Genomic DNA, 27,173 nt, shown 5'->3' on the forward strand with positions numbered 1-27,173 from the left:
CCCTCTCCCCATGTCTACATTCAATACGGCATCATGTAAGCTGTGCAAAACCTTACGTTGCCTGGCTGGCTCGCCATTTTGTTGCATGTGTCTTTGGTACAAAACAATCAATGAAAATAGATTAATAGTGTGCAAATATTCCTTTGTAACGAAAAAAATAGCTCTCGGCCTCGCCCACCTGGAGAGTAGCGACAAGCGACGACGACGGTCACCTTTTGCGGAGGCCTCCCACGAACGAGCGCGCGCACACACAACCACCCACCCACCCACGCATACATACAGTGACTCTGTGGCATCGCGCAAGCAGAGCTCTCGAATTGACGCACATTCACGAGATCTTGGAACACGTCGCGACGTTTCTTTTCCACGCACGCACGTAAACTTCTCCCGCCATCACACCTGCACGCACACGCACACACAAGGCACAATGAATAGAATCGAATCACTCGAAACACTAGCATGAACCCACTCACGTCTACTGTACAAGAAGGGGCGGGGGCGGAGCCATCTTCCTTTTTCACTTCCTCCTGGCGGTCTCGCGCCCGTCTGCCCCACCCGTGAAGAACTAGCACCAAACTACGCCTTTCCGGTCGTCGGGGCGGGGCGGGAAGCCGGGGCGCGTGACGACACGTGTGCATGGACGCCGGGTGGGAGGGGCATGCAAAAAGGGGGCGTGGTTATACGGGGAACAGCAGGGCGGGAACGCTTGGGCCGCGCCCGTCTACATTTTGGAGGTGGGCACTCGCAACCCCACCAGTCCACCGGTGGGGTCGCCGCATCCCGTGTTCTCCAAGATCTTGTTGACGAAGTCCGAAGTCTGCCCGGCGACGGGGGGCGACACTGGGGAACAAACAGAAAGTCAATCGGTGATAAAGCCGGGAGTGAATCAAATGATGCCTCGACTCGGGGAATAACAAGATATGGCTCAAGCCGATATAAGAGGACCGGGGTCAATAAATCCGGTCCTTAGGGGTACCTAACTCAGTCTGTTTTCCATGTCTGCCGCCTCCAACACACCGGAATAAAACGATCAAGTCATCAGCAAGCTGCCCAGAAGCCTGATAACGATCCCGATTATTTCATTCGGATGCGTTGAAGGAGGTAGACGTGGAAAACGGACCGGATAGGGACCCCCAAAGACCGGAATTGGTGAACCCTGCCGTAATTACTGACTGCCAGACGTGGTGTCACTTTGAGGTCGGAGCTCACCAAGCTTATCTTGAATCATCCTCTCCAACGTGTCGCTCATATTGCTCTCACGAGGGGACGAGTCCTCCGCTCGGCTGACGATCTCCTCCTTGATGGCATTGATGACGAACAACAGGCGATCTACGGGAAGACGCCGTCGTCAAGTCGGCTTCTGGCGCCGCGTTTTTGGCGAACGGGCGCGCCGTTGCACAAACGTACCGTACTCCGTGCTGAGTCCCCACAGTTTTACCTTGTTGGCTTCATACTGCGCCTTCTTCTTCAGACGACAGGCCCTGCGAACAGCGTCACGTGACCTCGGCGGCCTCGGGGGGGTGGCCGGATTTTTTAATGGCGTTACCTGGACGCCAGCTTGTTCTTTTCCTTGCGCGACCACGGCCTGGCGGTGAGCGGCAGCTCGCTGACGGGCGTCAGGTCGCCGATCACCTTGTTGAGTTTTCGCAGCTCGGTGCCGATCTGCAGGAGCTTCCTGGGGTTGGGGGTCAAGTCCTCCACGTCCGTTCGCCGGGACTTTTTCAGCGCATACTTTCCTACGAGCGGCAGAGGAAAGCGTCCACGACCGCACTGACGGTGATAGTGTTGCGAGAGGAGGCTTTACCGTGCAGCGGCCCTTTCCTCTGGTACAAGTTGCTGGGCAGAGTGTGGCGGTCCCACTCGGAAGGTTTAAGCATGCGTTCCTGCTTGGACGGCGTCAGCTGCTCGCTGTACTCCCAGAAGTAGCGACGCTTGCCTCGCTTGCGGCTCGACACGCCCGCCGTCAAACCCTTCACGTCTTCCAGGAGGGACACGTCGCAGCCTGAGGGTCCAAAGAACATAAAGAGGACCTTTTTTATTAAGGGCGAATATCCAGTGCAGTCATATACAGTGGTACCTGTACTTAAGGATGATTTTTAATGGCCCTTTAGCTCTATAACTTTAGTAGGGATGCACTAAAATAATAATAAATTTGAATAGGCTGTCAATTCAAATGGAAAAATGTCTGTGCACATACCAGGCTCTGAGAAGGCATCGCTCATGTCGTCGTCCTTGTCGGCCTCGTAGTCCTCATCTTCGTCCTCATCCTCTTCCTCGTTGTCAGACAGCTCGTGCTCACTCCCGAAGCCTTCGTCGTGGTCTTCGTCGTCCAACTCCAGCCCGTCGCCCTCGTCGTCGTCCTCCTCCTCTTCTTCTTCTTCCTCTTCCTCCTCTTCTTCATCCTCGTCCTCATCCGGAAGCGAAAGGCTCCTCCTGGCCAAGCGGCTTTGCGTCAGAAATAAGGAGTAGTTGTGTTCTTCTTTACTCTTCTCCTCTTCCACCACCAGGACGACGCCGACCTCCGGCCCCCCGGGTACGCCGCGCTCCGTGGCGGGGCCGGTATCTTCCGGCCCGGGCGCGGCGGTAGGCTTCCCCGCGGCGCCGGGCGATGGCGGGGCGGCGTCGGTCGACGTGGACGCCGCGTTGTGTCGCTTGGGGGCCGGTGGGGGTTCCGCCCTCTCAAGGTAGGTCGGCGGGGGGGCCTCGGCTTGAGCTTTGCGAGCGCTCAGGCGCACTTTAGCTTTGCGGACAAAATCGAAGTTGGCCAACAGAGCGCCCGTCTTGGACACTCCCGCCTGGCCTTTGCCCTGGGGGGCGTGGTCCAAGGTGGCGCGCGGGGGCGCTAGGGTCTTGGTCATGGTCTCGGTGCTGGAGGGGACCGGCCGGGTGGCCTTGCGGAAACCCTCTGGGAAATCGGGCACCAGGTTCCTGGAGAGGCGGGACGAAGACCCGGAGAGCGGCGACCTCTTGTCGGGGGCGGCCGTCTGCGTGGATTCGGCGGGGGGGCAGAGGGCCTCGCACACGGGCTGAGAGTCCTCGCTGTTGAGCTGAGCAAGAGTGGGCGTCTGGCCGATCACTTCCTCGTCTTGGTAAGGGCTGGAGAAGTCGTCCAAGCCCAGAAAGTCCACCTCCTTGGTGCCCCAGATGTCGCAGCTGGTCAGACGTGTATATCTGTGTGGAAAAAGACGCACGGCAAAAATGCGTGAAGCTCAGCACGGGGGGGTTGTAGTCCCCTCGGCACTCCCACCTGGTGAGGTCCTCCCAGTACGAGTCCCACTGCTCAAAAGCCGGAGCGCCGTGCGCCGCGTCGCACTCGCCGAGCGCCATCATCAGCTGCTGCTCCCCCTCGCAATCTTTGGCGCCGTCGGCCACGCCCACCATGGCGTCCCCGTACGGACTCTGTCGGTGACTCATGTCTCTGTCCTGCAGGTGAAAGAGCCAGTTTGTTACATTTCACAAGACGCGATCAAGTTTTACATCACAAATTTTACATAATGAGTGATCAATTTCCCATTTGAAAATATATTAATTACCACATGCTTTAAAACAACAAATGGTAATAGAGTTTCCTGAGTAGCGTCATTCTCTACCAAAGTCAAATAACTGAAATTAAAATCGTAACAGATTCATAGTAATTTAAATTCACAACAGGAGAAATTCTACAATATGACCATTCATTATAAATGCAATAAAATCCACTTAATGTTATGTGATACATTTCACATTTGAAAGTAATAAATGCCATGCTATAAAGCACTTTATACATGACATATTCCATATTATAATGATGTAAATATCTCACATTATTTACAAAACAGAGACATTTAACATTTTAAAACGACAAATGTCATCTTACGTGATACTCATATTATTACATAGAAAAATCAGATTTTTTTCGTGTGGCGGTGCTGCTCATTCTGCTATGCAAGCCGTGGCCACAAGAGGGCAGTGAAAGTAATATACGCGTACCAGCTCATACATGAAGTCGGGGTCTGACGTGTTGGCGAGAAGTTCGGTGCTCGTCAACGCCTGGTCGGCGAAGGAGAAGTGTTGAAAGTCGTCCCCAAAAGGAGGTTCCATCCCACTCACGCTGGGCTGCAACAAAGACCTTCATTACTCATCTAGCCAATTACATGTTGTGGTAGTAAGCAATTCTAGCCGTGAGAGGGCTTCTTGATGAAACGCTGACATCGCACCTACTTGCGTGTTAATTGGTAAACAACACAAGCGCTCCTCGCCTCTGTAATCAAGTGCAACTTCTGCCGAGTTAGGGATGGATTAACACGGCGGCGTGTGGCAAAATCCCACCTGAGGCATCGCAAGGCACAGCTTAGCGAACCAGCGATGGGGAACCTCTGGGCCCGGCGTCCAGTCCCAGAGGCGCGAGGGCTGTCGAGGGCGGGGCACTGGTCGTTGTGACTCTCGTTCTTGATCTAATCAAAGAAAATCAAATGAAAAGCCAGCATAGAATGTTAAAAATTCAGCAACCTGTTAAAACATGTTGTCTAGAGCCTGGTTTGCTAATTCAAGGAAATCTGATGGTAATAATATCGATTGACTGTCATTGATGGTACTCGTCATCCAATCCATATTGACATATGGGTACTCAATCTCACTAAAGATGATCAGTCAATGCTTGAAACAGATTTGATATGTATTGTTGTCAATGGCATCAAAATCGTTAACAACGTGCAAGTACAACACCAAGCTAATTTCTAAACAAAACAAATCCCTTGCTACTTAATCTCATTCAAATTTCAAACCTCCAAACTGCCTTATTGTTAACAACCCCCACCCTCCCAAAAAAAAATCAATCCGAAGCAGGCAACAATCAAAGTTTTCACAGCAGTGCAGAAAAGGGAAGCGGCGGCACGGTCATGCTAGCAGATCCAAACACTGGCGAGCGTCCAACTAGGCCAACAAGCGTGTTTGGAACTCGCTGTTGACTGATCCTCATCCCGTCGCGGATAACCGAAGCGGTGGAGCTTTTTTTGTTTTGTTTTCTTCGTGCCGGCAGCAAACATTCGTCTATGCGAAACACACCCTCTCAGTCTAGCGTGGACTCGGGAAGCTGACTATTCATCACTGGTTCAAAGAGTGAGACGGCAGGACGCAGCCGGAACTGAACCGTCGGTAGCATCTTCAGCTGCTCCTGACAGCAGTTGTGTAATGTACTAACACACGACTCAAACACACAAAGGGTGTGTACTACTTGGACCATGTTATGTACACACTCGATATGACTCAGCACAATGTTGGAATAACACATCCTCTGGTAACGTGATCGATTTCGTGATAAACGTGAAATTCACCTTCAATCAAGATCATTTTCACCATACTATATTGTGATGACTATGACGAAATAAGATGTTGTAATTGAAAATTTTCAATGCAAAAAGTGTGGTGCATCTCAAAAACACTGATTGAAATCAAATACACTGTTCCAAAATGGTGGAACTAATTAGTACGGGGTCTAAGGGCGATGAGTGTTGACGGGCACTTAAGTGAATTTTTACCCACTTTATCCAGGTTTAAATATGCAAAAATAAATGGTACCTTTCACATAACCAAACTACAAAATGGGCCAATCTTGACTCGAAAGAATGTACGTACTGCAAAGATTTATTATTTTCATGCCGAGTTAAATTCCAAATTGATCCTAGTAACAAAATGTGATGAGAGGCGCCACCGTCCAATCAGCAGCTCTATATTTTTGAAGCTTCCTCCCATGAAAACAAGTCAATTGGCCTCATCCCATATTCATGTGTCATATCTTTGTAGCGGAGCAATAGAACAATCAATATGGCATGCCAGGTTAAATAAAATCTACCACATAATTACACAAAATCTATAATAAAATGCTCAATTTTCACATTTTAATGTTTTAACTTCATTTTAACACTTGAATATACGACATTGGTCATTTGCTTCCATAAACGACACAAGAATCCAAATGAAAATAAAGACCAACATGGGTTTTAAAAAGCAATAATAACAATCTAATGACATTAATGTGTCAGCGTTAAAATGTGCATATTTGACATCATAGGAAAAAGGCAGTCATTTTAGTGTAATTCACTTGAAACGTGTCAAAATGTCAAAAACCTCTTATAGAACATGCTGTGCTCACATCCTCAAGGAAGCAAAACACAACCTAGTGCTAAGTTTACGGCGCCAACACCCACGTAAACCCGTCGTTCTATTGGTCGAAGGCCGGTCACGTCCCGCCTACGCGCTCAGCCGATTGGTCGAAACCTCCGTCCGCAACGGGGCGCTCGTACATAACAACGAGCCCGCGCTCAAGATAGGTTGAGGCTGAAGATAAACAAGTTGAGGGCCTGCGTGGTTCTCGCTGGCCTTCAAACAAACATGTTCCACTTTTTCCATCCCTGACCACCGTACAAACATTCAACAACGCCCAACCACCAAAACAAACTCAACTACTGACCGACTTATGTGTGCTAAGTGCTAGCTACTCACGCCAAATATGTCTAATTAACACCCACACTCGCGTTACGTCGAGTCCACTTGACATGCGTCCATCAAAAAACACTCAGATATATTTTGATTATTATTTTTGTTGCGCTTTTTACCCAAAAAATGGGGAAAACAGGATAATTCCAGCGCGTGTTTGCGTGTTGGGGGGCGTGTACCCTGCTAGCAGAAGTCAACGCAACAAACGAGCAGTCGAATCCCATCGACAAGACGAGCGAAAAACGTCCTGTGTTTTGTGTGTTCAACATGTGAAAATTAGCAAACGAACCCCTTCATAAGCATTATTTATTGAAAGTCATCGTCACCAGGAATTAGACGGGCACCAGCGCTAAATGCTAACAATAGTGATTCAATTACGTTCCAATGATCAAAGTTGTTTGTGATTGTTTGTCGCTCAGACGGGGTGCCAATAAAAGCGCTGCACCCGCTCACACAACCAGGATAAGGAAAAGGTGTTTATTTCTGTTTTTGTTGTTGTTATTATCTGCAGTTTTGGAGCTGGACGGCATAGCTGGGTTCGACTCGGCCTGCGTCCGCCCCAAATACAACAAGAGGCGCTTAGCTGTCAAGCTAACCACCGAGCGAATAATCCCAAATCACCAAAGCGCGAGCCTTCGCTTGCCCCCGAGGCGGAGGAGAAAGAGAAAGCTTACAAAAAAAACAAATACGCATCACTCACTTGCGGGTGGAGCCGCTGGCGTTCTGCTTAAAGATTCGGTCCGCTTTTGACGCTGCTGCACTCGGGTCAGCGGCTCGTTTGTTTCGTTTCCTTGGCGAGTTTTTGCTGCTCGCTGCTTTTGTTTTGTTTTGTTGCTTCCTGGAAGGCGCGTGACTTCGGAGCACGTGGTGCGCGGCTTAGCCAATGGGAGTGGACGGATTCGCGAGCCCCATGAGAAACTCAAGACACGCACACACATAACAGACACACAAACACGAACACACGATCACAAACACACACACACAAACACACAAAAACACACACACAAAAACGCACAGAAACACACATACAAATACACACACACACACAAACACACACAAATACACACAAATACACACAGGGCGGCCATGTTGCAAGGGGCAACATTCCCATCAAACTCAATGCACCCGAAATTAAAATTAATAACCTAATTCGCAGCTGATTTTGAAAAGATTATGTCAAAACATCTGCTATTTAATCAGGAGGGACTATCAGTGAATGAACAAATGTTCATCCCTTCCAGTTCAAATGGATTGGACGTTTATTAATGGCAAACTCATTTAAATTCACAGTAAGAGGATGAAAAGAGAAACATAATTGGACGTCTATTTTCGTCAATGGCACTGAAAGTGTAGGAAAACACATCATACAGGCTGTTAATAAGAATTCCCATTCCATATTCAAGATGTTCAGCTCATTTAGATTTTATAACTTATTTCTTTCAATCCTTCCAATGTATAGTAGATTGCAAAATCCCAGAATAGGAATGTTATCTGATGCAACGAACAGCAAACTGCTGGTGTCTTCCATATTTGGACTTCCTGTCTCAAATGCGACCACTTGGCATGACTCAGGACAAGTCTATCTTTCTATTACAGTGCAACTCTAGGATTTGTATGGACGAGGGAGGGGTTTTGAAGAAGGAAAATAAGCATAAATGTGATTTTAAAAAATCAACTCTTTGTCTGCCATTGACAGTAATAAACATTCAATCTAATTAAAATGGAAAGAACATCTATTTCAGCTAATTAGTTATAGTATATATGTGGTATACTGTGTTTAATTATAAATTAGGGCTGGAACTCGAACTAAAAAAACAACTAATTAATTATAGGCTTAATTTGAAGCATTTTGGGAAATGAATGAATGAATAATGAATGTTTTAGGGTGGTGGTGGAAAATACTTATCAGTAATATCTGATTAAAATTCTTTTTTTGCTGCTAAATCTTTTGTAATTAATCAAATCAGGATTCATGTACTTTATTCCCACCCCTAATAGAAATGTGAGCAAAACACATGACTCAGATCTCCTCAGTCAGTTTTATATATTTATTTTACATAGTAAAAGAATGATGACATTCCATCCCCAAAGAAGCAACAAAGGAGCTCACACTTGATCTAGCAAAATTCCCCCACCCCAAAAAACATCCAGCTGAAGAATGATCATCAGTGACACTATTTGGTTTTCCGCCTTGATTTCCAGCAGTTTGTCATAATTCTGTTTTGATCCTGTGCATGAGATCCTTGTGGTCCACTTTGTGGCTTTGGTTCTTCCAGCGGTGGAACGCCAGCAGAGCGATGTTCTTTGCCGCCACGGCGCTCATCTCCATGGCGCTGCCCGCCCACTCCACGCCGTTTAAGTAGTACAGGTGGGGCCGTAGTTCCACCGGGGGAAGCGACGCCTCTTCTGAGCTACCATAGCGAGGGTACGCCTGCCAATTTGTCACCTGCACTGAGTAGTACGACCTGCATGGGGTTTGGGGGCGACACAACGATCAATAAAGCTCCCACTTGTTAACGGCGATGGACGTCCAACCATTTCCAACGCACGTCAAGATTCTCTAAAATCGGCGATGGCATCTCACCTAAAGAGCATTTTGAGCTGTTCTTTGGTGAGCACTTCGGGCGAGAAGACTTTGTAGACGGCGGCCTCGTGCGCCCGTTTGCGCCGGAAGCCCGGCGACACGCTGACGGGGTAAACGCTGGCCACGCTGTTGAAGAATAACGCCGGCGCTTGGGTCGTCAGCACGCCAGCGTACGGGAAGAGGCGTGGGTCGGGGAAGCCGAAAAGCGAGGTGTTGAGGTAGCCGTGCACCACGGTGGCCACCGTGCCGTGGTAGCTGCCCGACGCCGGCTCCACCGCCGGCGTGAAGTCCGGGAAGGAGACGTTCGAGCCCTGCAACGGCGCCGCCAGCACCACCGCATCGTAGGCGGCGGCCGGGGTCGCCTCGTCCTCTCCGGCCAAGAGCAGCTGGTACCGAAGAGCGCCGTCTGCGGTGAAAAGCCAGACGGAGTCAATTTTGTCTTACGTAACCGATGTTTGGGGGTTCCGATACTGTACCGATACAACCTAAGAAAAAAAAAAACATACCAAGGCCCCGTTACATCTTATTTTTCTTTTAAAAAATAACGCACATTTCACATTGAATTAGACCCGAGCGCACAGAACGTTGGCGCAAAAGTGTCCGACGTACCCGTGTGTAACGGTCGTACAGCCGTGACGTGTGCCGTCACCAAGTTAGCGTTGGCCGTCTTCAGCAGTCCTTCGCAAACCCGCTTGTTGCCGCCTTCTACTGCCCACAAGTTGGAGTGGGCGCTCGCCAACGACACGGCACCTGCAAATAGCACCAAAATTCAACTTCAAAAAAGTAAAAGGTATAATATAATAGAAAATACATTAGTACAAGGGTGACTTGGTCCTCACCTACGAAGGCGGGTATGCTGACATTCTGGCCATAGTTGAGCCTTATGATGGGGGCGATGACCTCGTCAATGAAGCGCTGGGACACGCCCAACTCCAGCAGCGAATCGGAGAGCGGCCTGCGCGTCATGTTGAGGAAGCCGCTTCCGCCAAGCGAGTCGACGAGTTCCTCCACCGAAGTGAATGCGTACCCGTGAGCTTGGTACTTGTAGATCCTACAAATGCGCAGAATACCACGGCCGATACGTTGACATCCCATTGACGTACGGCGAAGGCGTGTCCGACCTCATGAACTTCTCCATGACCTCCTCCAGCCACATGTGCACGCGGATGAAACTGGTGCCGTAGCGCCACCACAGACGCAGAAGGTCCAGCAGGTACCAGTCGCTCTCCTCGGCGATCACTTCGGTGCCGTCGAACACGGCCGTTTTTCCCGACACGCCGCGCCGGTACGCCAGGCCTGCGTGCACGAGCGCGCGCGTCATCGGGTGGCGATTTGCGTCCGTGGGCGTGGCTTACCCAGCTGCTTGACAAAGTCTTGCATGTGCATGTTGAGCGCGTGCACGACGGAGCCGCCCGCCTCGTACTGATTGTTGTTGACGGTGACGGTGGCCAAGCGCCCGCCCACCTGGCCCTTCTCGTACACATCCAGCTGCACCTCGGGCCCAAATTGCTGGCGAAGGAAGTGGGCCGTCGCGCTGCCCCCGATGCCGGCCCCGACCACCGCTAAAAAAAATATTGACATCATTCGGGTCGACAGCGACGTCACCCTAAAGATTACTTATGTTTGTTTGAGCGATTTCCAATTTCAAGTGCATTTTATGTGTGAAATTATTCACACATTATTATATCATTTCACAGTTTTCATTGTTTTTGTTCCATAATGCTAGGATGCTAAGAGGCCTTGCTTTTATGCAGCTTGACCATCCAATTAAGTTTTTAAAAAAAACAACTTATATTGTGTGAATGCCTGAGAGAAAATGAGAATTTTGAGCCAATTTTGGATTATATAGCCTGTGGTCTGAAACTTTTGATCAGGCGATAAATAACCTATTTCAGTTCTTTTTTTTTTTTTAATTATTACATGCTTTTGACTCACTCCCCCTTCTTTCTTTTGCATATTACAGCTCTACTTAAAACCTACCTATGGTCAATATGTGCAAAATTCATATTCAAGCAAATTTTCAACTGGTTTTAAGATTTTGATCAGGTCTTTAGGACTGTGAATTACTTGCACAGTTTGAAGTGTAATGCTTGAAAATGACTTTCAACTATAGAAACGAAACGTGAACATTTAGGAATTTGTGTAGAATCATGAAAGATGAGTTGAGTCATCGATTATTTGGCTGCCCCGTCCAATCCAATTGAACCCATTCAAATGGGCGTCTATTATTGTCAAAAGGAGGTCAAAAGATAATGACGTACGTATTCATTGTCAATAAATGTAAGATCTGTGTTCTTGCCTATTTTGGAGGGCGGAGCTCCATCCTGAGCGGTGGCCGCCGAGGAGAGGGCGACCAAGGCACCTAGCAGGTACCTCAGGACGCCGCAGGGGTCTTCGTCAGTGGACCAAGGCAGACGACGCATGTTGGCTGCCTCTGGCCGACGACGAGACGCCGAAATCGGAAAGAAAGCAACGAACGTTTGCTTCCTCGGCTAACATTTACCAGCTAGCTGATACAGACAGGAGCAACGGATGGAGCCTAACACAAGGATATCACGTGACAGGATTGTGTCCAACTGCGACCCAATCAGATTCAGGGGTTACGTCACTCGTTTCAATGAAATTACTACTCTAGTTACCGGGGTGGGTGACTAAGTCCGGTCCTCGAGGGCCCCTATCCGGTCTGTTTTCCATTGTCCCTCCACCAACACACCTGAATCAAATCACAGGATTGGTATCAAGTTTCTGGAAAGTTTGCTGATGAGTTAATCATTTGATTCAGGTGTGTTAGAGGAGGGAGATATGGAAAACAAACTGGATAGTATTATTTGCCATTTACTTTCACTTAAAACGACTTAATGTATATTTTAAAAAATATGTATCCTAATTCTGCATATTCGCACAGTCTTGAAACTAGTCAATTTGCTTACTTACAGCCTTTACTTTTTTTTACTTGTTTACTTTTATTGCAGCAATATTTTGATTTAGTTTCAACAATGGCATTTGATATTCTTTTTCTATTTTAATTTGACAAGCTGTTTTGTAAATTCTTTTTATATTACACTGTTATCGCCATACCTCCGATTAATTCACAATACAAAGCCTAATTTTAAATTAACATTCTTAATTGTGCTGTAGTTATCGAAAATGGTTGTTACATTAACATGTGCCTATTTTGTCTGTTGTTCTCCATATTATTATATAATGTTTGTCCTTGTTTTTTGATAAATTGAAAAACTGCCCCCCAAAATTGCAAGTCCTTTCATTGCATTCTTTGGTTAGTGCAATTTACACTCAAATGTGACTCAATCTGCCCCAAAATATAGTACGTACTTAATAAATTTTACTGTCACTTTGTATTGTGCGTATGTCCAAGAAGTCTGAAAGAAGTTGAAAAAGACGAGAAGTTGCATTTATTAGAACGTGGAGACAAAATTAGGGGACATTCCAGACGGTGGCGGTGCTGTAAGGCTTGGGCTTACTTCCAACACGCTTGTACTCACTCGCACCTACACACACACACACTCACTTTAGTTGATTTACACAATCTATCACACACTAATGGCTGCAAACTGCAGCAGCCTCTTCATCCGCCAAGGCAGAGGTGAAGGGTCAAAGGCGACCCAGTGTCCGCAGGAGGGCGCTCCATCTCTCTGCGGATAAGATCCCAGTACTCTCGCCAAATGCTGGGATTTCGATAACTTTTCATGGGAACTTTCACGGAAAAAACAAAGTTTGTCACCTAATATGGAACTAAAACTGTTGAGTGCAATCCCTAATTACAGCAAGCAGATTTCATGCAAGTCTTGTGATACGTAGACTTAGCAGTTTTTACAGCACCAATGGTTGCTTGCCGGATTTTTTAAGACCCAAAATAAAATTAGCGGTACGCTCAAGCTTATGATTTTCTGTCAAAAGAGCGTTATCTATTATGTATGGCCATCTGCTTACATCAAGACAAAATGATACAGTTCCTTTAAGTTCCGCTAAATTCCCATGGAAAGGCAACTTCCCAAATTCCTCGGCTATCTTTAAAATGAACTGGTAACCTTTGCCCCTTTTTTTTTTCAACCTGAGCACCCAGCACGGGACGGCCCGCCATGGTAGGCAGGAGGCCATTTGGTCAGCGGGCACGCTGAGAGGGAGGAGGAAGGGGTGGGGGGGAACCGTCGGGTCACTTGGTAGAGCGGCGCGTAGGTTCCGAGGCGGTAGGCGGCGGGGGTGGCCCACGCCGGTCCAGGTCCTCAATGTAGAACATGATGAGTTTGCGGCGTTCATCGGGGACGCAATCCAGCACCAGGTAGCGCTTATCGTTCTGTAGGATCTTCTCCACGTCCTTCAGGTGCTGTTCCGACTCCTGGATGAGCTTGCGAGACCTGTGGTGACCCAATATAAACAACGGCTCGTCAACTTGACGCCACGGCACAGACGGGTTTTCCAACGGAAGGTACCCACTTGTACGTGATGAACTTGGTCTCCTTCAGTAGAGTTCTGAAGTCAGCTTTGGCTGTGATGTATTTATCTTTGATGTAGTCCTCAAATTCACGTTGTCGCTTCTACAGGGAAAAACAAAAACGAACATTACACATATTCAAACACAATTGAAGACGGACCACGTGATCCTCGCCAGGTCTTACTCTGTCACTGGATGAGAACTTGATACATCGGGGGTCCTCCTTGATGATCTTCTTGACTTCTTTCCACGTGGTGGTTAGCGTAATCTTGAAAACAAAGCACGGCGTGCCAATGTCATCATACGGTAGCGATGTTTTTGAAGTCATTAAAAATCGTTGAGCAATCGTTCGGGAATCTGTACATTTACCATGGTGGTCTCGTCCAGGAGCTGCCTGAAGTGCTCCTTTTTCTTCTTGGCCAGCGCCTCCACGTGATCATTGAAAAGTTTCTCCTTCTCCTCGCGTTCCAGTAGTGACGACGACTCCCAGCGATGGTCTTTGCGAAGGTTACGCCGCGTGTCTGACCACGTTGCGTCCGATGAGCGCACCTGAAAGGACGGGGTGTGACTTAAAAGGTCCCCACGTAAACCCGGCGCGTGTCTTTTCTCACCATGTCGGACATGAGCGCCTTGAAATGCTGGATGGCTTCTTCGCGCTTGTGCTGCTCTCTCTCACGGTCGATCTCTTTGGTCTGTTCCGATCGGGCCTTCTGGACTTCGCGCTCGCGTTCCCGCAGGCTGGCCTCGATGCGAGCCTGGCGCTCCAACTCGCGCTCCTTCTCCAAGTCGAGGTTCTGAGCGAGTAGCATGAACATGTTTCCGTGTCATTGACTGTGGTCGTTGGACAGTCAGACGCCAATGAACATCAACAATGGCCGTCAAAGGGAGTTCATTTTGTCCAACGGTAACACTTAACACAGTAGGCAGGTTGTTGATAGCTTTCGTTGACATGAACATACTCAACTTTAAATTCAAATACAACCGACTTTATACAATAACAGGGAGCAACATATGCAGCGACACCCCGAAATTCTCAATCCTTTGTTTAGTTATAGAAAAACGGTAATGTGCTGGTGCCTATTTGTGAAACTTTGTTGGTAATCACCTTGGCGAGCTTGTCCAGGTACTGCTTGAAGTAATCCTCCCTGAGGGCGGAGGTCTCCACGGCCTTGTAACGGGGGTCCGTCTCCATTCTCTCCTTGACTTTGCTCCAGCGTTGTCCTCCTTCTACGTGCTGGTCACTCAACATCTCAAAAAAGTCCTGCCTCACCTGCCGCCAGACGTGAGGGGCTCTTAAGTGCTGCCGGCCAATCGGAGAGGGGAGGGTTTGTCCCTACCTTATCCCCTCTGGACTTGGAGTCCTCCTTGTCCCGCTTTTTCATGAACGTCATGTGTTCGACGAAGATGGCTTCCCTGTCCTTCATCTTGTCGATGCTTTTGAATCGAGGGTCTCTGCCGTTTTTGACGGCAAACTCACTGAAGGTCGTCCTGAGAAGACGCGACGGAGACACGTTCAGGATGCCACAAAGAGAGCCGCCCCGACCGGTCCTCCTCACCTGGCCGTCAGCTTGGTCTCATCCATCATCTTCCTGAAGTCGTCTTTGGCCTGCATCAACTTGTTCTTCTTCTCCTTCCGCTCCTCCTCTGCTCTCGTCTTCACGTATTGGTCGAACACCTGCGGTGACACGGACCATGTCAAACCGGTCTCGCTCGGCACCCGGAGGGAAAACGACGAGACGCGCCGCACCTGCTTCCGCTCTTTGGGGTTCAGCAGAAGGTAACGTGGGTCAAAGACAATCTTGTGAAGCTCTTTCTCCCACGTGGAGAAAGCCGACACCTGCGCCCACGCCGATTAACATTCACAAGGTGCGAAACATGAGGGCGCATGTGGCACGTACCCCTCTTTCTAGCAGCATGTCTTTGAATTGTGTCATCCTGGACTCGAGGGGCACCACGGCTCGCTCTCGGGCTGCTCGAAGCTCCGCCTCCATCACTGCTTCCTTCTCAGAGTCCGGCTCATTCGCGTCGTCCTTCCTGTTACGGAGAAAAGAGAGAACGTGAGAGGAACATACCCATAACTCTTTCCGTCCCTTGGACGACCATAGACGTCCGATGATGGGGCTTTTCTACTGAGACTTTAAATAACTTTGACATGAGTAGCTAGCTGTCTAATCCATTTGACCGTATGAAGTCCAAGCCACCCAATTCAAATGGATTGGACATCCACCCGTCAACAGTAGCCAATGACTCATAATACAGTATAGATTGAAAACATGACTGACTTTCTCTTCTTGGCTTTGGAGGGCTCCTCATTGTGAGTGTCGTCTGAAGCAAGGCCCAACTCCGACTCCTCCCTGCTAAAAACTACACACGCACGCAAGGGTTACAAACGCAAAAAACGCCCGCTAGCTTGCGCGACGTTTGTTTTACAGTCACCTGTCCTTTTGGCGTCATCGAGGCCTCGCTTGTGCGGGGGCTCCTGGATGTGTTTGTCCACGTCGGTGCGACCCAGCAGCTCTTCGGGTCGGTCCCACATGGACAGTCGAGTGGTGGGGTTGTAAAAGAAGACGCGCTCGTCGCCCGTCCACACCACGCACCTGCCGCGCGAGAAGGTGAGAAACAGTGAGGCGGTAGCTGGGTGGCGAGACTCGTCTCATCTGCGTGCGCACACGTACCACGGCGTCCCCGGGATTGGGTTGGTGGCCACCGGACGAGCTTTCTGGGCCGCTCTCTCTTCCTCGGTCATTTCTTCTTCTTTGCGCTCCTTCAGCAAAATGAAAAGGCACATAAATGAATGACACCATGGTCATAGTTCATTTCTAAGGTGCAACAATCAATTAATTGGCAACCATCTTGGCAATTTCAGAAAATTAGGATTGGTCATTGGATTTATCGGGGCCATTTGACCTAACTGGGAGGGTCGACGCCACCGCACCTGTCTTACATGTTTGTCATTATTTATAGTGATCATTTTGCTCTCCTCCTCCTCCATCTCCATGGCTTCCGCCTCTTCCATCGCCAGTCGCTCCTTGGCCTTTTCCACTTCTTTTTCTGCGCACAAGCAAGCAGCGATTCTTGACTTTACACTTGAATATTTACCAAGCCACTCCTATTTCAAATCATCCTCTGCCAGGAGAAAACCCGAGTCATTGATGGCGTCGATCGTTAAGGCGAAGACACGCCGCACGCCTTCCCACCTCGGTCCAGCACGGCCTGCGGCTTCTCCCAGGTGGACTCCAGGGTGCGGTTATTGTAGTAGTAGGTCTTGCCGTCCACCGTTTTGTATTCGGACCACTCGGGCAGCTGCAGCGTGGCCATGGTGGTGGCGGGCGCCGCCGACAACGTCAACTGAGGGTGCATCATGGACACCAAAGGCGGGCCCATGCCAGGCAAAATTCCTGAGAGACGGGACCATTGACAGTTAGTGACACTTGCGAGTACGCGGCAAGACCCCCCCCTCCCATTCCGGCGTGCTTGTACAGTAAGGAGCAAAGATGACATTACATTGTTCCAATGGTAACAGCTGACACATTGGTTGCCATTGACGACAACAGACGTTCAATCCATTTGAAGTACATAAGTAGTGCTGTGCGACATAACAATGAATATCAGATAAACTAAGAACCTAACAGCATATTTCCCAATAATCATTAGGTTTGTCGTTGACAAAGCAGACCATTTTCAGCTTATTGATTATAGCCTCCATTTTTCACAGTACTACCACCACCAAAGGGTCTTAAAATGTCTCTTTCTACAAAACAGATATATTTGCTTACCACTGATGCATTTAACACGAGCCGAGGACACAAGTCTTCCTACTGTCTGTCATCAGTAAAAGTTCCACAATCCGATTTTGTTTCGCTTCTAAATCCTTTCATCCCTTATACATGACTTTTTTTGCCCACTTTCATTACTTTTTTTCCGTTTCAAACCTCGCTTCCGTCCTGACCGTATTGAGTAATATATTATAAGTAATACGATGTTGAAATGTGAAAACGCTATCAAGTATGAAAATCTAATTAAATCTGTATGTTTGAGCAAAATACTAAGCCTATTACACCATTGCTTCTGTTGCAGCAGTATCTAAATATATATTTTTCCTATATCGCACAGCACTAGATACAGCCACACATACATTACACGTGCACAGAAAAATACTTCATCAATTCTCATGAACAACAAAGACAATTAACAAACTCATACAAAATACTGTACACATGCACACAAACGCTGAAGAAAAGATTTTTTCATAGTCGCCTAATAAGTGCTTTTTCTTTACTGTTATTCTCATACTTAAATCGCTATTATTACTCTTAACATTTTAGCTGTAAAAATTGATACAATAGAACAGTATTTTCCAATAATTCTTTTAATTGGATTTATTAGAAAGATAATTCTGTTTTAAAAAATTACATTAATCAGACCATATTTACTAATAATTCATTAGCTGTCCTTGACAGCAATATACATCTAATCAATTTGAATGGGGAGACCTAGCAAAAAAAATGCAATATTCACTCATTGCCATGGATGTCTACTTGTGACAACTAATTTAAATTTACAGCAAAAGGATGAAACGAGCCACATGATTGGATGCCTATGAACGTCAACGGCATTTAAGAGTTAATAGGTTCAAAGAGGCTTTGGACAATTTTGAGGCGCAAAGGTCTCTAAAGGATTAATCAACGGTCAACCTAGCTGTCGATTCATCTGATGATTGTCTAGTCAACAGCCCTAACACAACACATGCATACATACCCTCACACATGTTCCACAAATGCACGCGCACACACACAAGCTAATATATAATATGTATTGTGTCCATGTAGTGTTGCTGAATGGCGGCGCGACTGGGGATGGGCTTGCAGAGGAAGTAACAGACTAGCATGCCATCTAGCAGGCGGGCGGGCGGGTGCGTTTACCGTTGGCACCGGGGCCCGCCTTTACGCAGGGAGCGCCAACTATCTGCATCATTGCTACACCTGCAACAACAACGCACAAGCAAGCATCTGGTTGGACACAAGCAACACGCTGTGTGTATGTGTGGGTGCGCAGACAGACAGAGTTGGGGTCAGAGGTCATGCTATGGTCTTGGGAACATGGGGAAGGGGGGGATTCATTCAAACTTCTCTAAAATGGCAGTCAGTGCAGTTGAGCTCATTAGTGTTGCCGTGTGAATAATTGCGGATAAGAGAAAATTGATGTGTCCTTTCATGGCCATGTAAAGCAATGATGATGCGGCTGTCTCACCTGGTAGGGGGATGTGCATGCCCGGTAAGGGCACCCGGAAGGGCGGCACCATGACGGGCGGGAAGGCGGGGATCGCAGCAGTGGGCTGGGCCACGCTATGAGGCAGGGTGGCGGTCAGGAGAGGGACGGTCTGCACCGCCGTGATGGGGGACGGCATCGTGGACACTGTCACCACGGTCACCGGCGACACCGAAGAACTGGCGGCGGGAGCGAGCTCTGCGACGACTGTGGCTGAGGGACCACGAGCGTTGGATTGGAGAATTTGATCATGGTTTTACATGCGTGTGTGAGTGTGTTCCAACCTGTATTAGTCACAGTGGGCGCCAAGGTTGTGATGGTGGAGTCTGGACTGGAGGTGAGCGTGTGGGACAGGGTGATGGAGGGGGCGATGGCGGGGGTGGTGACAGGCGAGGCAGCCGTGCTTGGCGTCGTGTTGATGCTGCTGGAGTTGGCGGCCGTGGTGGCGCCCATGCTGGCGCCCGTCACCGTACCGGCCCCAGACACTAGTAAAGGGTTGAGCTCTGCCTGCTGAATGATTTTCACACCCTCCGGTTTTGTCCACGCCGACTCTCTAGTCCGAGCGTTGTAGTAGTACGTCTTGCCTTCCGGCGTTTTGTTTTCTACCCAGATCTCCTCAGTGGGATTGATGGAGGGGGTAGGGGCAGGAGCGGGGGCAGGGGCTGCTGAAGGTTGAACTGGAGGCATACCAGGAGGAAAGAGCATCCCTGGAGGAGGTGGTAGATTGCTCATTGGAGGGGGAAGGAATGGGGGTCTCTGCGGGGAAGAGAAGTCAAGCACCAACTTTTAACAAACTGAAAAACATACTTTGGACATCAATTCATTCCATGAGGTAAACCAAGGCAAATAGGGTATCCAAACCAAGTCACCTGCATGTGGGGCGGGCCCATAGGGGGCGGCATGCCTCCCGGTGGCGGGATGGGGGGCATGCTGGGGTCAAAGGGCGGCCGCGGGAATGGGGGACGAGGCGGCGGTGGTCCCCTCATCATTCCGAAGGGTGGCGGTGGCGGCCTGAGGAGGGGCGGAGGGCCACGCAGCACAGGCGTCTGGGTGGGAGATGGCACTGTGGTGGGGACAGGGGCGGGAGCAGGGCTGGCGGCGGTGGGCACCGGGACGGGTCCACGAAACCGCACGGCCTGCTGGGCCATTCTGTAATGCATGTTAAATGAGTTGTACAAAAAGATTTGGTCAATTATTTATATAATACAATCTACTATCCATTTATGTATGGTTTATATTCACATGGCCCACATGATTATATTAGCTGACTTTTTGGTAATAGTCACCCCCCCAACCCCCCTCAAGCATAAGTTTATTTTTTTTCAACTTCACAAACACTTGCATGTTTAACACGTTAATGAAAAGGATAAAAATCAACTATTAGTTAGAAAGCAACAACTTTAAAATCTTCATTATGCCTTTTATTTACACTATACAATAAGTCGGTTGACAGAATGATGTGTACAATTGCGTTTCAAGCAGCCACAAGTTATTTAAAGATTACCACAGGGAAATGATAATTACACCTTTATAATGGTTTTGATGCAACAATTTATCATGTTGGTCACGTGTAATGAAACTCATCTTTGAAATTTGACACTCAATGGGAATTGCAAATATTTCAGGGCAGCCAAGTCGCCTCTGCAGACGAACGCGAGCCAATGGCTAATTCACAAGAACTATGAAGTGTTTTTAACCAAATAAGGGTCAACTGTCAGGGTAGGAACGTCAGTATATACCCATACTTTATTTAATTCAAGCCTAAAATCCTCTTGCTGGTGTTTACCGCGTGCGTCAAGACTCGCCACTGGCCACGATCCACTTGGCTAAACGCAGATTAGCTTCCGGGGCTACATTCATAAATAGTGCCTTTGTTTCACAAATTGTTGCAGGCCAAAGTTCACGTAGCAAATTATTGCGCGAAGCCAACATTTTGTCAACACCACAAGGTGGGAATATTGATAGAATCACTCGGATTTGGTCATATTCTGACCTGTTGTCGTTGAATCCGATTGCTTCGCTGTCCGCTTGGTCCGCCATTACAGGAAAATGGTAAAAGCTTCTTCCTGGAAACGCCCTTAAATCAATACAGAGATTTCCATTCCACGGCTACCCTGTCAATCGTCTACCGTGCGTCCTCTGATTGGACGAGGGACTGTCCGTCAGGGCGGAGCCACACCTAAATTTGATACGTCGCTTCCAATGGATCACGATGTCTTTGTTCGGTCACAATGCAGGCCGCGCGCTAATTGGTCGAGTTCATCCCATTCCCGCACATTTGAGTGTTTTGACTTGTTAAACTGACCGCTACAAAACTTCATCAACTGAAGTTGATAACCTATTTGTAGATTTTTCTCCAATAAATCGGATGGAACATTTTTATATTTCCATCCTTTTATTGAAAACAGGACATTCTTTTAGTCTACCAGTTCATAATTTTCTAAATTGTTTGAAAATGTCTTATTTGTACTTAACACAAAAAGAATCAGGTTGGCTTAATGAATGTGGGCCAGAACTGGAGCATATTTACTGTTGTGAGTGGCTGAATAGCTGTCATTTGGGCTAGGGAAATTGTTTTGACACCATGGAATCATTTGCACAAATTGACAAAAAGTAACAAGGCAGTTTAAGAAAGTAAAGAGGAAAGAGTTGACCAAAAAAAGAATACTCAAACAGAGGTAATTGAAAAATGCATTTAAATACAGTAAAAAGCATTTATAGTTGCAATACCAATGAAGTCAAAATGATGAACTCATTTGTCATAATTTCAGTGAATATCCAGCCAAGTACATAAAGTAAACAATTGAAACAAACAAGGTGTTGGACTGAAAAAAGAACACAAACATGAACGTCATCATTACTGCAGTAGTGCTCCGCAGATGAAGACAAGTCAAGTAAATACCAAACTAAAATCTAAAGTGTCCTTCTGAGAGTAACAAAATAAAGATTTGGTCATTTGGAGCACACAAAAAGGCTCAGCTTAACTGTGTGTGCACACATCAAATAAGGTAAAGACACACACTTGAATCCAATCAAACACACTCAAACCTACACACACACATTCATATGCAGTCAAACACAGGCGCTTCAGTCGTATGATCGTATCATCGAGATGATTGAAGTGGACACCATCCCTGATCCAATGTTATTTTCCTGGATTCGGATCAATCGAGGGCTTCTGCTGATTAAAAAAAGAAATGGAAGCGTACATTGGAAAAGCAAAACCATCAAATTGTTTATCCTGAAGATACCCAACTCACAAAAAGTTTGCAATATTAACATAAACAGAAGCCAGTGTGCAACTTGCGGAAAAAGCTCTGCACCTTGGAATATTCTAATCTTCCAAAGTGCACAAGAGGTCACATAACAGTTGACCTCCAAAAAGTGAGTTCATTTGAGGATGATCTAAAATGTCATCCCCAGGTCTACTATCACAAACTGTTCATGAGTCACCTTATTAGCTCAATATTTAAGATATTACAGCTTCATAATTTTTCTTTCAATGTAATTGTACTGGGCATCAAATATTAATGGATTTTCACTTTATGCAGTTGCCAGCGGCCAATAACGACTTGACTGTATAGGAAATACGAGTGCTTGGGTTCCCCCGGAATGTGAGATTTCCAAGTGGTGCTACACACCAGGACCATGTCGCATGCACGTGTCGCTTTAGCTCACCTCACTTCAATCCACGCACCCTCGCGCACACACACACAGACACACACCTACCCATACACACTTGCTTATTTTCCAAAGTTGCCAAAGTTACAAAATGCATCTTGCTTTGCCGGGGTCCTCATCACGGGATGCGCGCCCGTCGTCATGGAAGGAGGGACGCTTCCCAAGGTCATGCTGGGATTGGCCAGTAGTCTTATGGGTGCGGTGTTGGAGTGTGGTGGCAGGCTGAGGTTAAGACCCCCAAAGTTGCTCGACAGCGCACCTAGAACGATGCAAACAGGTCAACAGGAGTTTCATCAATTAAAAAAAAAGTATTAACATGTAAATTCTAATTGCCAGTTTAACCACAATGCACGAATTATGATTTTATTCATATGGTCTATTTAAAGAGTAATAAGTGGATTGCAGACAGGTGCATTTTGCTTTTGCAGAAACCCCATTGGGTAACCTTCTGTGCTGAATCAGCTGGAACAAAAATCTGCACCCACTTCAGACCATTGTACAATAGTTTAGAAACCCTTGAACTATAGTGATTAATGACCCTGGAAGTGTTAAGTGGATTGGACATCATTGTTACTTCTGCTAACATTGATTATTTTTGTTGTGATTTATCCAAGCACTTTAAATTTTGTTGTACCAGTTCAAATGGATTGAATGTCTACCGTTGTCCATGCAGGCCAACAAGTTAAGAAAGGGACATGCTACCTTGCTGTTCCATGATGTTGTTGAGGGCGGTCTGCGTTTTGATCGGGTTGACACCAGTCGACAAAAAATCCAGACTGATGTTGACGGACGGGTCCGACCAGGTGGAGCCTAAAGATCCCTGACCTCCAACCCCGATGTTCTGTTTTAGTCCGGCAGGCGGATGAGAGGTCAAACCTCCCAGACTCTGCCACCACACAGAAATATGACAGCCAACTTCATCTCCAGGGGAAAAAAATGTCAAAATACAAGATGGAGGCACATTTGATACCTGCTGGGAGCGAGATGGCGGCAAATTTGGCCCGGCCACGGACGAGAAGGTCAAACTCTGTGAGGCGCTGAGTGGCTGACTAACCCCGCCCATCAGGTCAAAGAGCTCAGCGGAAGGAGGTACAGCAGTGGGCTTGGGGGCGGTGTTGAGCGGCGGCGGAGTGCCAAACAGGTCGGAAATCGGTTGCGAGGTGGTGTTGGCGGAGTGGGATGACGTCATGGGGTTAGCGAAGGCGCTCCAGTCTCCAAAGTCTGGGTTCCCATTGGCCGGTGCCGTGGCTAGTCACATGAAAAATATTAAGGGACCCTCTCATCTTGTTGTGAGGTTTAAAAGAAAAATGCCATACTTCCTGCGTGTTTTTTGTAGTAATGTGTTTTGACCCATTTGCTTCCAATTTTTGATATTTAACCCTTTCAGGAACAGTGGTCACTACAGTACTCCCAACCCTGGTCACAGAGTATGTGTTGTGGTAGTTGGTAAAAAAAGAAATTGATGTTGAAAATGTCCATTGATGGCAATAGAGGTGTCTGTGTGCATGCGTGTGTGTATATATATTATATATAATTATTAATTTATATTCTTTATTATCCATGGCATTTTCATTTATGTTACTTTTTAATCCTTTTTACTTTAAAGTTAAAAGTAGATTTTCTTTTAATGCAAAAAGCACCCTTCAACTAATTCATTAATTTTACGTAAAATTATTTACTTACTCTTTATTGCCCATCACAAAATACATGTAATGTCAAATGGTGGCCACAAAATATAATCCCGTGGGCCACAATTTTGAGGAAATACCCTAAATGAATTTAATAAGACTTTTTTTATAATCATAATTCAAGCAAGAAATGGTTAAACTTCCCATTTCTATTTTTTTAGCCCTAAAAAGATGCCTTGACCCAGTTGGTTCCCAACTATCTGGTCTGTTATTAATGTCTCCCTCCACCAACACACCTGATTCAAATAATCAAGATTGTTATGACGCTTCTGGACAGCTTGCTGATGACTATCATTTTATTCAGGTGTGTTGGGGGAGGAAGACATGAGAACAGACTGGATAGGGGGCTTCAAGGACCAGAGTTGGGAACCCCTGCCTTAACTCCTCGCAATGTATTTGTCCTGAAAAATAAAAATGAAAATAAAAATCCTTACTGCTGGTGGTCGGCAGGCTGGCAGATGCCGCCGGGGAGGAGAAGTCGGCAAAGCCGCCAATGAGGTCATTGGAGCATCCCCCTGAACGAAAAGACATGTTGACAACTGTACTATGAATCACAAACAAAAACAAACTTACCTGCAGCAGAGCTCTGACTGGCCCCTGGTTCGATGTCCAGCAGGTCTGCAAGTCCATCATTGGACAGCCGCCGAACGGACGCCTAATAAGACAGCATGGAGGATAAACATGGCTGCTTATAGGACCTGTGTGTTTGTTTTTGGCGCCCAAGCACCATAGATGGTGATGGCATGTGGTGTACCTTGTTGTCTTCAGCAATATTGTCTCCGGTATAGTGGGCGGCAGCGCCGAGGTCCAAAGTCTTGTTGGAGGGGGCGCTGCCACGTTTGCGCACATTGGTCGTGGTGGTCTCGGAAGCCTGGGTGATATGGACGACGCTCTTGGGGGTGACCGTTTCCTCCTCGTCTTTGAATTCGTTAGCTTCCTGGCGACCGTTCCTGGATGTCCTGTCTTCTTCGCCGTCGCTACAGAAACGGCGGGAAGAGCGGCGTAGGTCAGGAAAGTGCATTTAAATAGCAAATTACACAAGACAGGGCGTCACATATCAACAGAAATATACTGACCCACAGATACTGAGAAATAAAGACATTGTTTCTGAAAATAAGAGAATAAATCATGTTGATTTCCATTGTTTATTTATGTCTTGCAGTTTCCACGTTCACACCGTGCCTGCGTGGTTTTTCACCAGGTACCATGTTTTGGACAAAAATGCACACACATACACGTGTACTTTTTGACACATGAGCGGGGATTTCCTTTACCTGATCCTGTCCGGGGAGTCGTCTCGCTCCTTCTTCCGAAACTTGCTTATGGTGTCGTCAATGGTGCTGCCGATCTTCTCGCCAATCTCGCCAAGCTTCTCGCTGAAGGGGAACGCCGCCCGGCTCTTGTCCCAGTCTTCATCCCATTTGCTGCGCTCCAGCTCGCAAGCTATCGATAGGCAAGTAGACGTGTTGGGATCTCAAATGAACAAATCAAAAGCTGAAAAGTGACAATGTGCCTGTCGGACTGCTCACAGTTTTTTAAGATTCCCCCTCCCATGCTGTCGGACGACACTCCAATGTATTTGTCCTTGTTCTTCTTGGCCTTCTTGCGCTCCTCTCTGAGTCGGTCGTCATCCTGGACGAACTCCACCATCTCCTTCACCTTCTGACGTACGTTGATGCCTTGATCTTTCCCATTCTCGTCTACCCGGTACACAGCAAAATTCTTGTTGGTTCGAGCAAATGTGAAGATTGTGCCCTTTCTTAACCACTCTGGATTAGACATCAATTGCTGTCAACAATCTGAGCATGCTGACCAATAAAGTGGTAGTTTTCCAAAGATCTCAGGTCATAGATGTGCTCTCGCGCGCTGGTCACCACTCGTTCTGATCCATTCCTGATCAAGTAAGCCAGTAGCAGCAACGCCTGAAGGGATCACACACAACCATGTTGCACGACAACAAAAATCTGAGGATGACCAAGTGAGAACGTGCCACGCACCTTGTAGACCCGCCTCCAGTTCTTCTTGTTGTCCTTCAGCATCCTGGTCCACAGCATGTTCATCACTTCGGGAAACTGCTCGTACATGAAGGTTGACCTGTACATGCCCACACACACCATCAGGTGAAGGAAGAACTGTGCATGCGTAATAGTGCGTTCGTGTCTGTACATACTTTGCGATATCTCCCATCAGCTGACCAGAAGGTCCCCACGGGTCATCATTGGTGGCCTCTCTCACCTTGGACTCGATGTCGGAATAGTTCATCACCACATTGGTACTGGTGGCGCACAGGAACACACACATTGTATTACTGTTTCGGGACCATTGACAGCGATAGACGTCTCCCAATTATATTGAGTTGGACATCAATGGGATAAAATTCCCACTAGCCATGAAAGATCAGCCAACGATTCCTTTGTGTTCTTGGTGGGAGTCATCGTTTAGGCTTTCCTTAGAACAGCGTGAGAATCACGATTAATTGTGCATTTTTTTAAAGGTTCGTGAAAACGTAAGCAGGCGGGACAGGATGGAAAAGGGCGTGATACGACTGCAGCGTAACGGGCCGAGACTAGCTATGCTAGAGACATTAGCTTGCTGCAAGGGGGGCTCTCCTTCCTTCACAATAAAGGGAGAACAAAACTTCATTTGAAACAAACCAAGCTGATTCGCCCGAGCTAGTGTGGGTCAAAACAGTCTTTAAATATTAACTTTCGAGCTCACAAACGGGAGATCGCCGCAAGGTTACACTAGCTTGGGTTAGCAAGCTAACGGTGGCGAACAGCTGAGCCGAAGCCGTGACGTCAGAACACTGGGATGCCCGCTAGCCGGCTTTTCTTCACTTCATTGAGCTTTTCGGGGTCTACTTACGCTTTGTCCACCAGTTCGCGAACCTTCCACATGTTCAGCATCTTCTGGCGCATGGACGCTCCACGCACGCACGCCGTCGAGGCACCTTTCCGGACTCACGCGCACGCACGCCTCGAGACGCCTCAGCTCGAGTTTTACGGCCCAGTTGCTTGGGCAACGT

At 47.5% G+C, this 27,173-nt stretch overlaps 4 protein-coding genes across 10 annotated transcripts; all 4 read right to left on the reverse strand.

Moving 5' to 3' along the window:
- Nucleotides 1-2: 2 nt before the first annotated feature.
- Nucleotides 3-7,343, reverse strand: crebrf (creb3 regulatory factor). 4 transcript variants are annotated; one of them, XM_077592957.1, is made up of 11 exons: nt 7,175-7,343; nt 4,309-4,433; nt 4,201-4,240; nt 3,970-4,095; nt 3,248-3,423; nt 2,198-3,171; nt 1,805-2,002; nt 1,547-1,736; nt 1,408-1,481; nt 1,210-1,329; nt 3-840 (listed from the first exon to the last, which is right to left on the reverse strand). In XM_077592957.1, the coding sequence occupies exons 4-11, from the start codon at nt 4,078-4,080 to the stop codon at nt 722-724; spliced, it is 1,962 nt and encodes a 653-aa protein (XP_077449083.1). In that variant the 5' UTR covers nt 4,081-4,095; nt 4,201-4,240; nt 4,309-4,433; nt 7,175-7,343; the 3' UTR covers nt 3-721. The 4 variants fall into 4 exon arrangements, with proteins under 4 accessions (XP_077449083.1, XP_077449082.1, XP_077449080.1 ...); XM_077592956.1 differs by having other exon boundaries at nt 4,197-4,240; XM_077592954.1 differs by lacking the exon at nt 4,201-4,240.
- A 1,165-nt stretch (nt 7,344-8,508) lies between these two features.
- pcyox1l (prenylcysteine oxidase 1 like) lies at nt 8,509-11,748 on the reverse strand. Its single transcript, XM_077593183.1, has 7 exons — nt 11,358-11,748; nt 10,414-10,620; nt 10,180-10,354; nt 9,898-10,109; nt 9,668-9,808; nt 9,059-9,464; nt 8,509-8,939 (listed from the first exon to the last, which is right to left on the reverse strand). The coding sequence occupies exons 1-7, from the start codon at nt 11,479-11,481 to the stop codon at nt 8,684-8,686; spliced, it is 1,521 nt and encodes a 506-aa protein (XP_077449309.1). The 5' UTR covers nt 11,482-11,748; the 3' UTR covers nt 8,509-8,683.
- Nucleotides 11,749-12,448: 700 nt separating this feature from the next.
- tcerg1b (transcription elongation regulator 1b (CA150)) lies at nt 12,449-20,823 on the reverse strand. 4 transcript variants are annotated; one of them, XM_077592590.1, is made up of 20 exons: nt 20,773-20,823; nt 19,649-19,928; nt 19,064-19,535; nt 18,762-18,992; nt 18,434-18,493; nt 16,709-16,909; nt 16,456-16,562; nt 16,187-16,275; nt 15,948-16,108; nt 15,794-15,875; nt 15,410-15,545; nt 15,259-15,348; nt 15,068-15,186; nt 14,849-14,999; nt 14,617-14,781; nt 14,123-14,305; nt 13,875-14,060; nt 13,696-13,779; nt 13,514-13,614; nt 12,449-13,434 (listed from the first exon to the last, which is right to left on the reverse strand). In XM_077592590.1, exons 1-20 carry the CDS (start codon nt 20,817-20,819, stop codon nt 13,233-13,235), a joined length of 3,147 nt encoding a protein of 1,048 aa, XP_077448716.1. In that variant the 5' UTR covers nt 20,820-20,823; the 3' UTR covers nt 12,449-13,232. The 4 variants fall into 4 exon arrangements, with proteins under 4 accessions (XP_077448716.1, XP_077448715.1, XP_077448714.1 ...); XM_077592589.1 differs by having other exon boundaries at nt 13,881-14,060; nt 16,447-16,562; XM_077592588.1 differs by having other exon boundaries at nt 16,447-16,562.
- A 635-nt stretch (nt 20,824-21,458) lies between these two features.
- LOC144068512 (clathrin interactor 1-like) lies at nt 21,459-27,158 on the reverse strand. The gene is made up of 13 exons (XM_077593098.1): nt 27,014-27,158; nt 26,319-26,423; nt 26,146-26,242; nt 25,962-26,070; nt 25,678-25,848; nt 25,423-25,591; nt 24,903-25,125; nt 24,722-24,803; nt 24,583-24,663; nt 23,431-23,708; nt 23,163-23,346; nt 22,509-22,719; nt 21,459-21,957 (listed from the first exon to the last, which is right to left on the reverse strand). Exons 1-12 carry the CDS (start codon nt 27,064-27,066, stop codon nt 22,523-22,525), a joined length of 1,749 nt encoding a protein of 582 aa, XP_077449224.1. The 5' UTR covers nt 27,067-27,158; the 3' UTR covers nt 21,459-21,957; nt 22,509-22,522.
- Between the last annotated feature and the right edge of the window lie 15 nt (nt 27,159-27,173).

Source organism: Stigmatopora argus, chromosome 22 (genome assembly GCF_051989625.1).
Source record: "Stigmatopora argus isolate UIUO_Sarg chromosome 22, RoL_Sarg_1.0, whole genome shotgun sequence".
Lineage (NCBI taxonomy): Eukaryota > Metazoa > Chordata > Actinopteri > Syngnathiformes > Syngnathidae > Stigmatopora > Stigmatopora argus.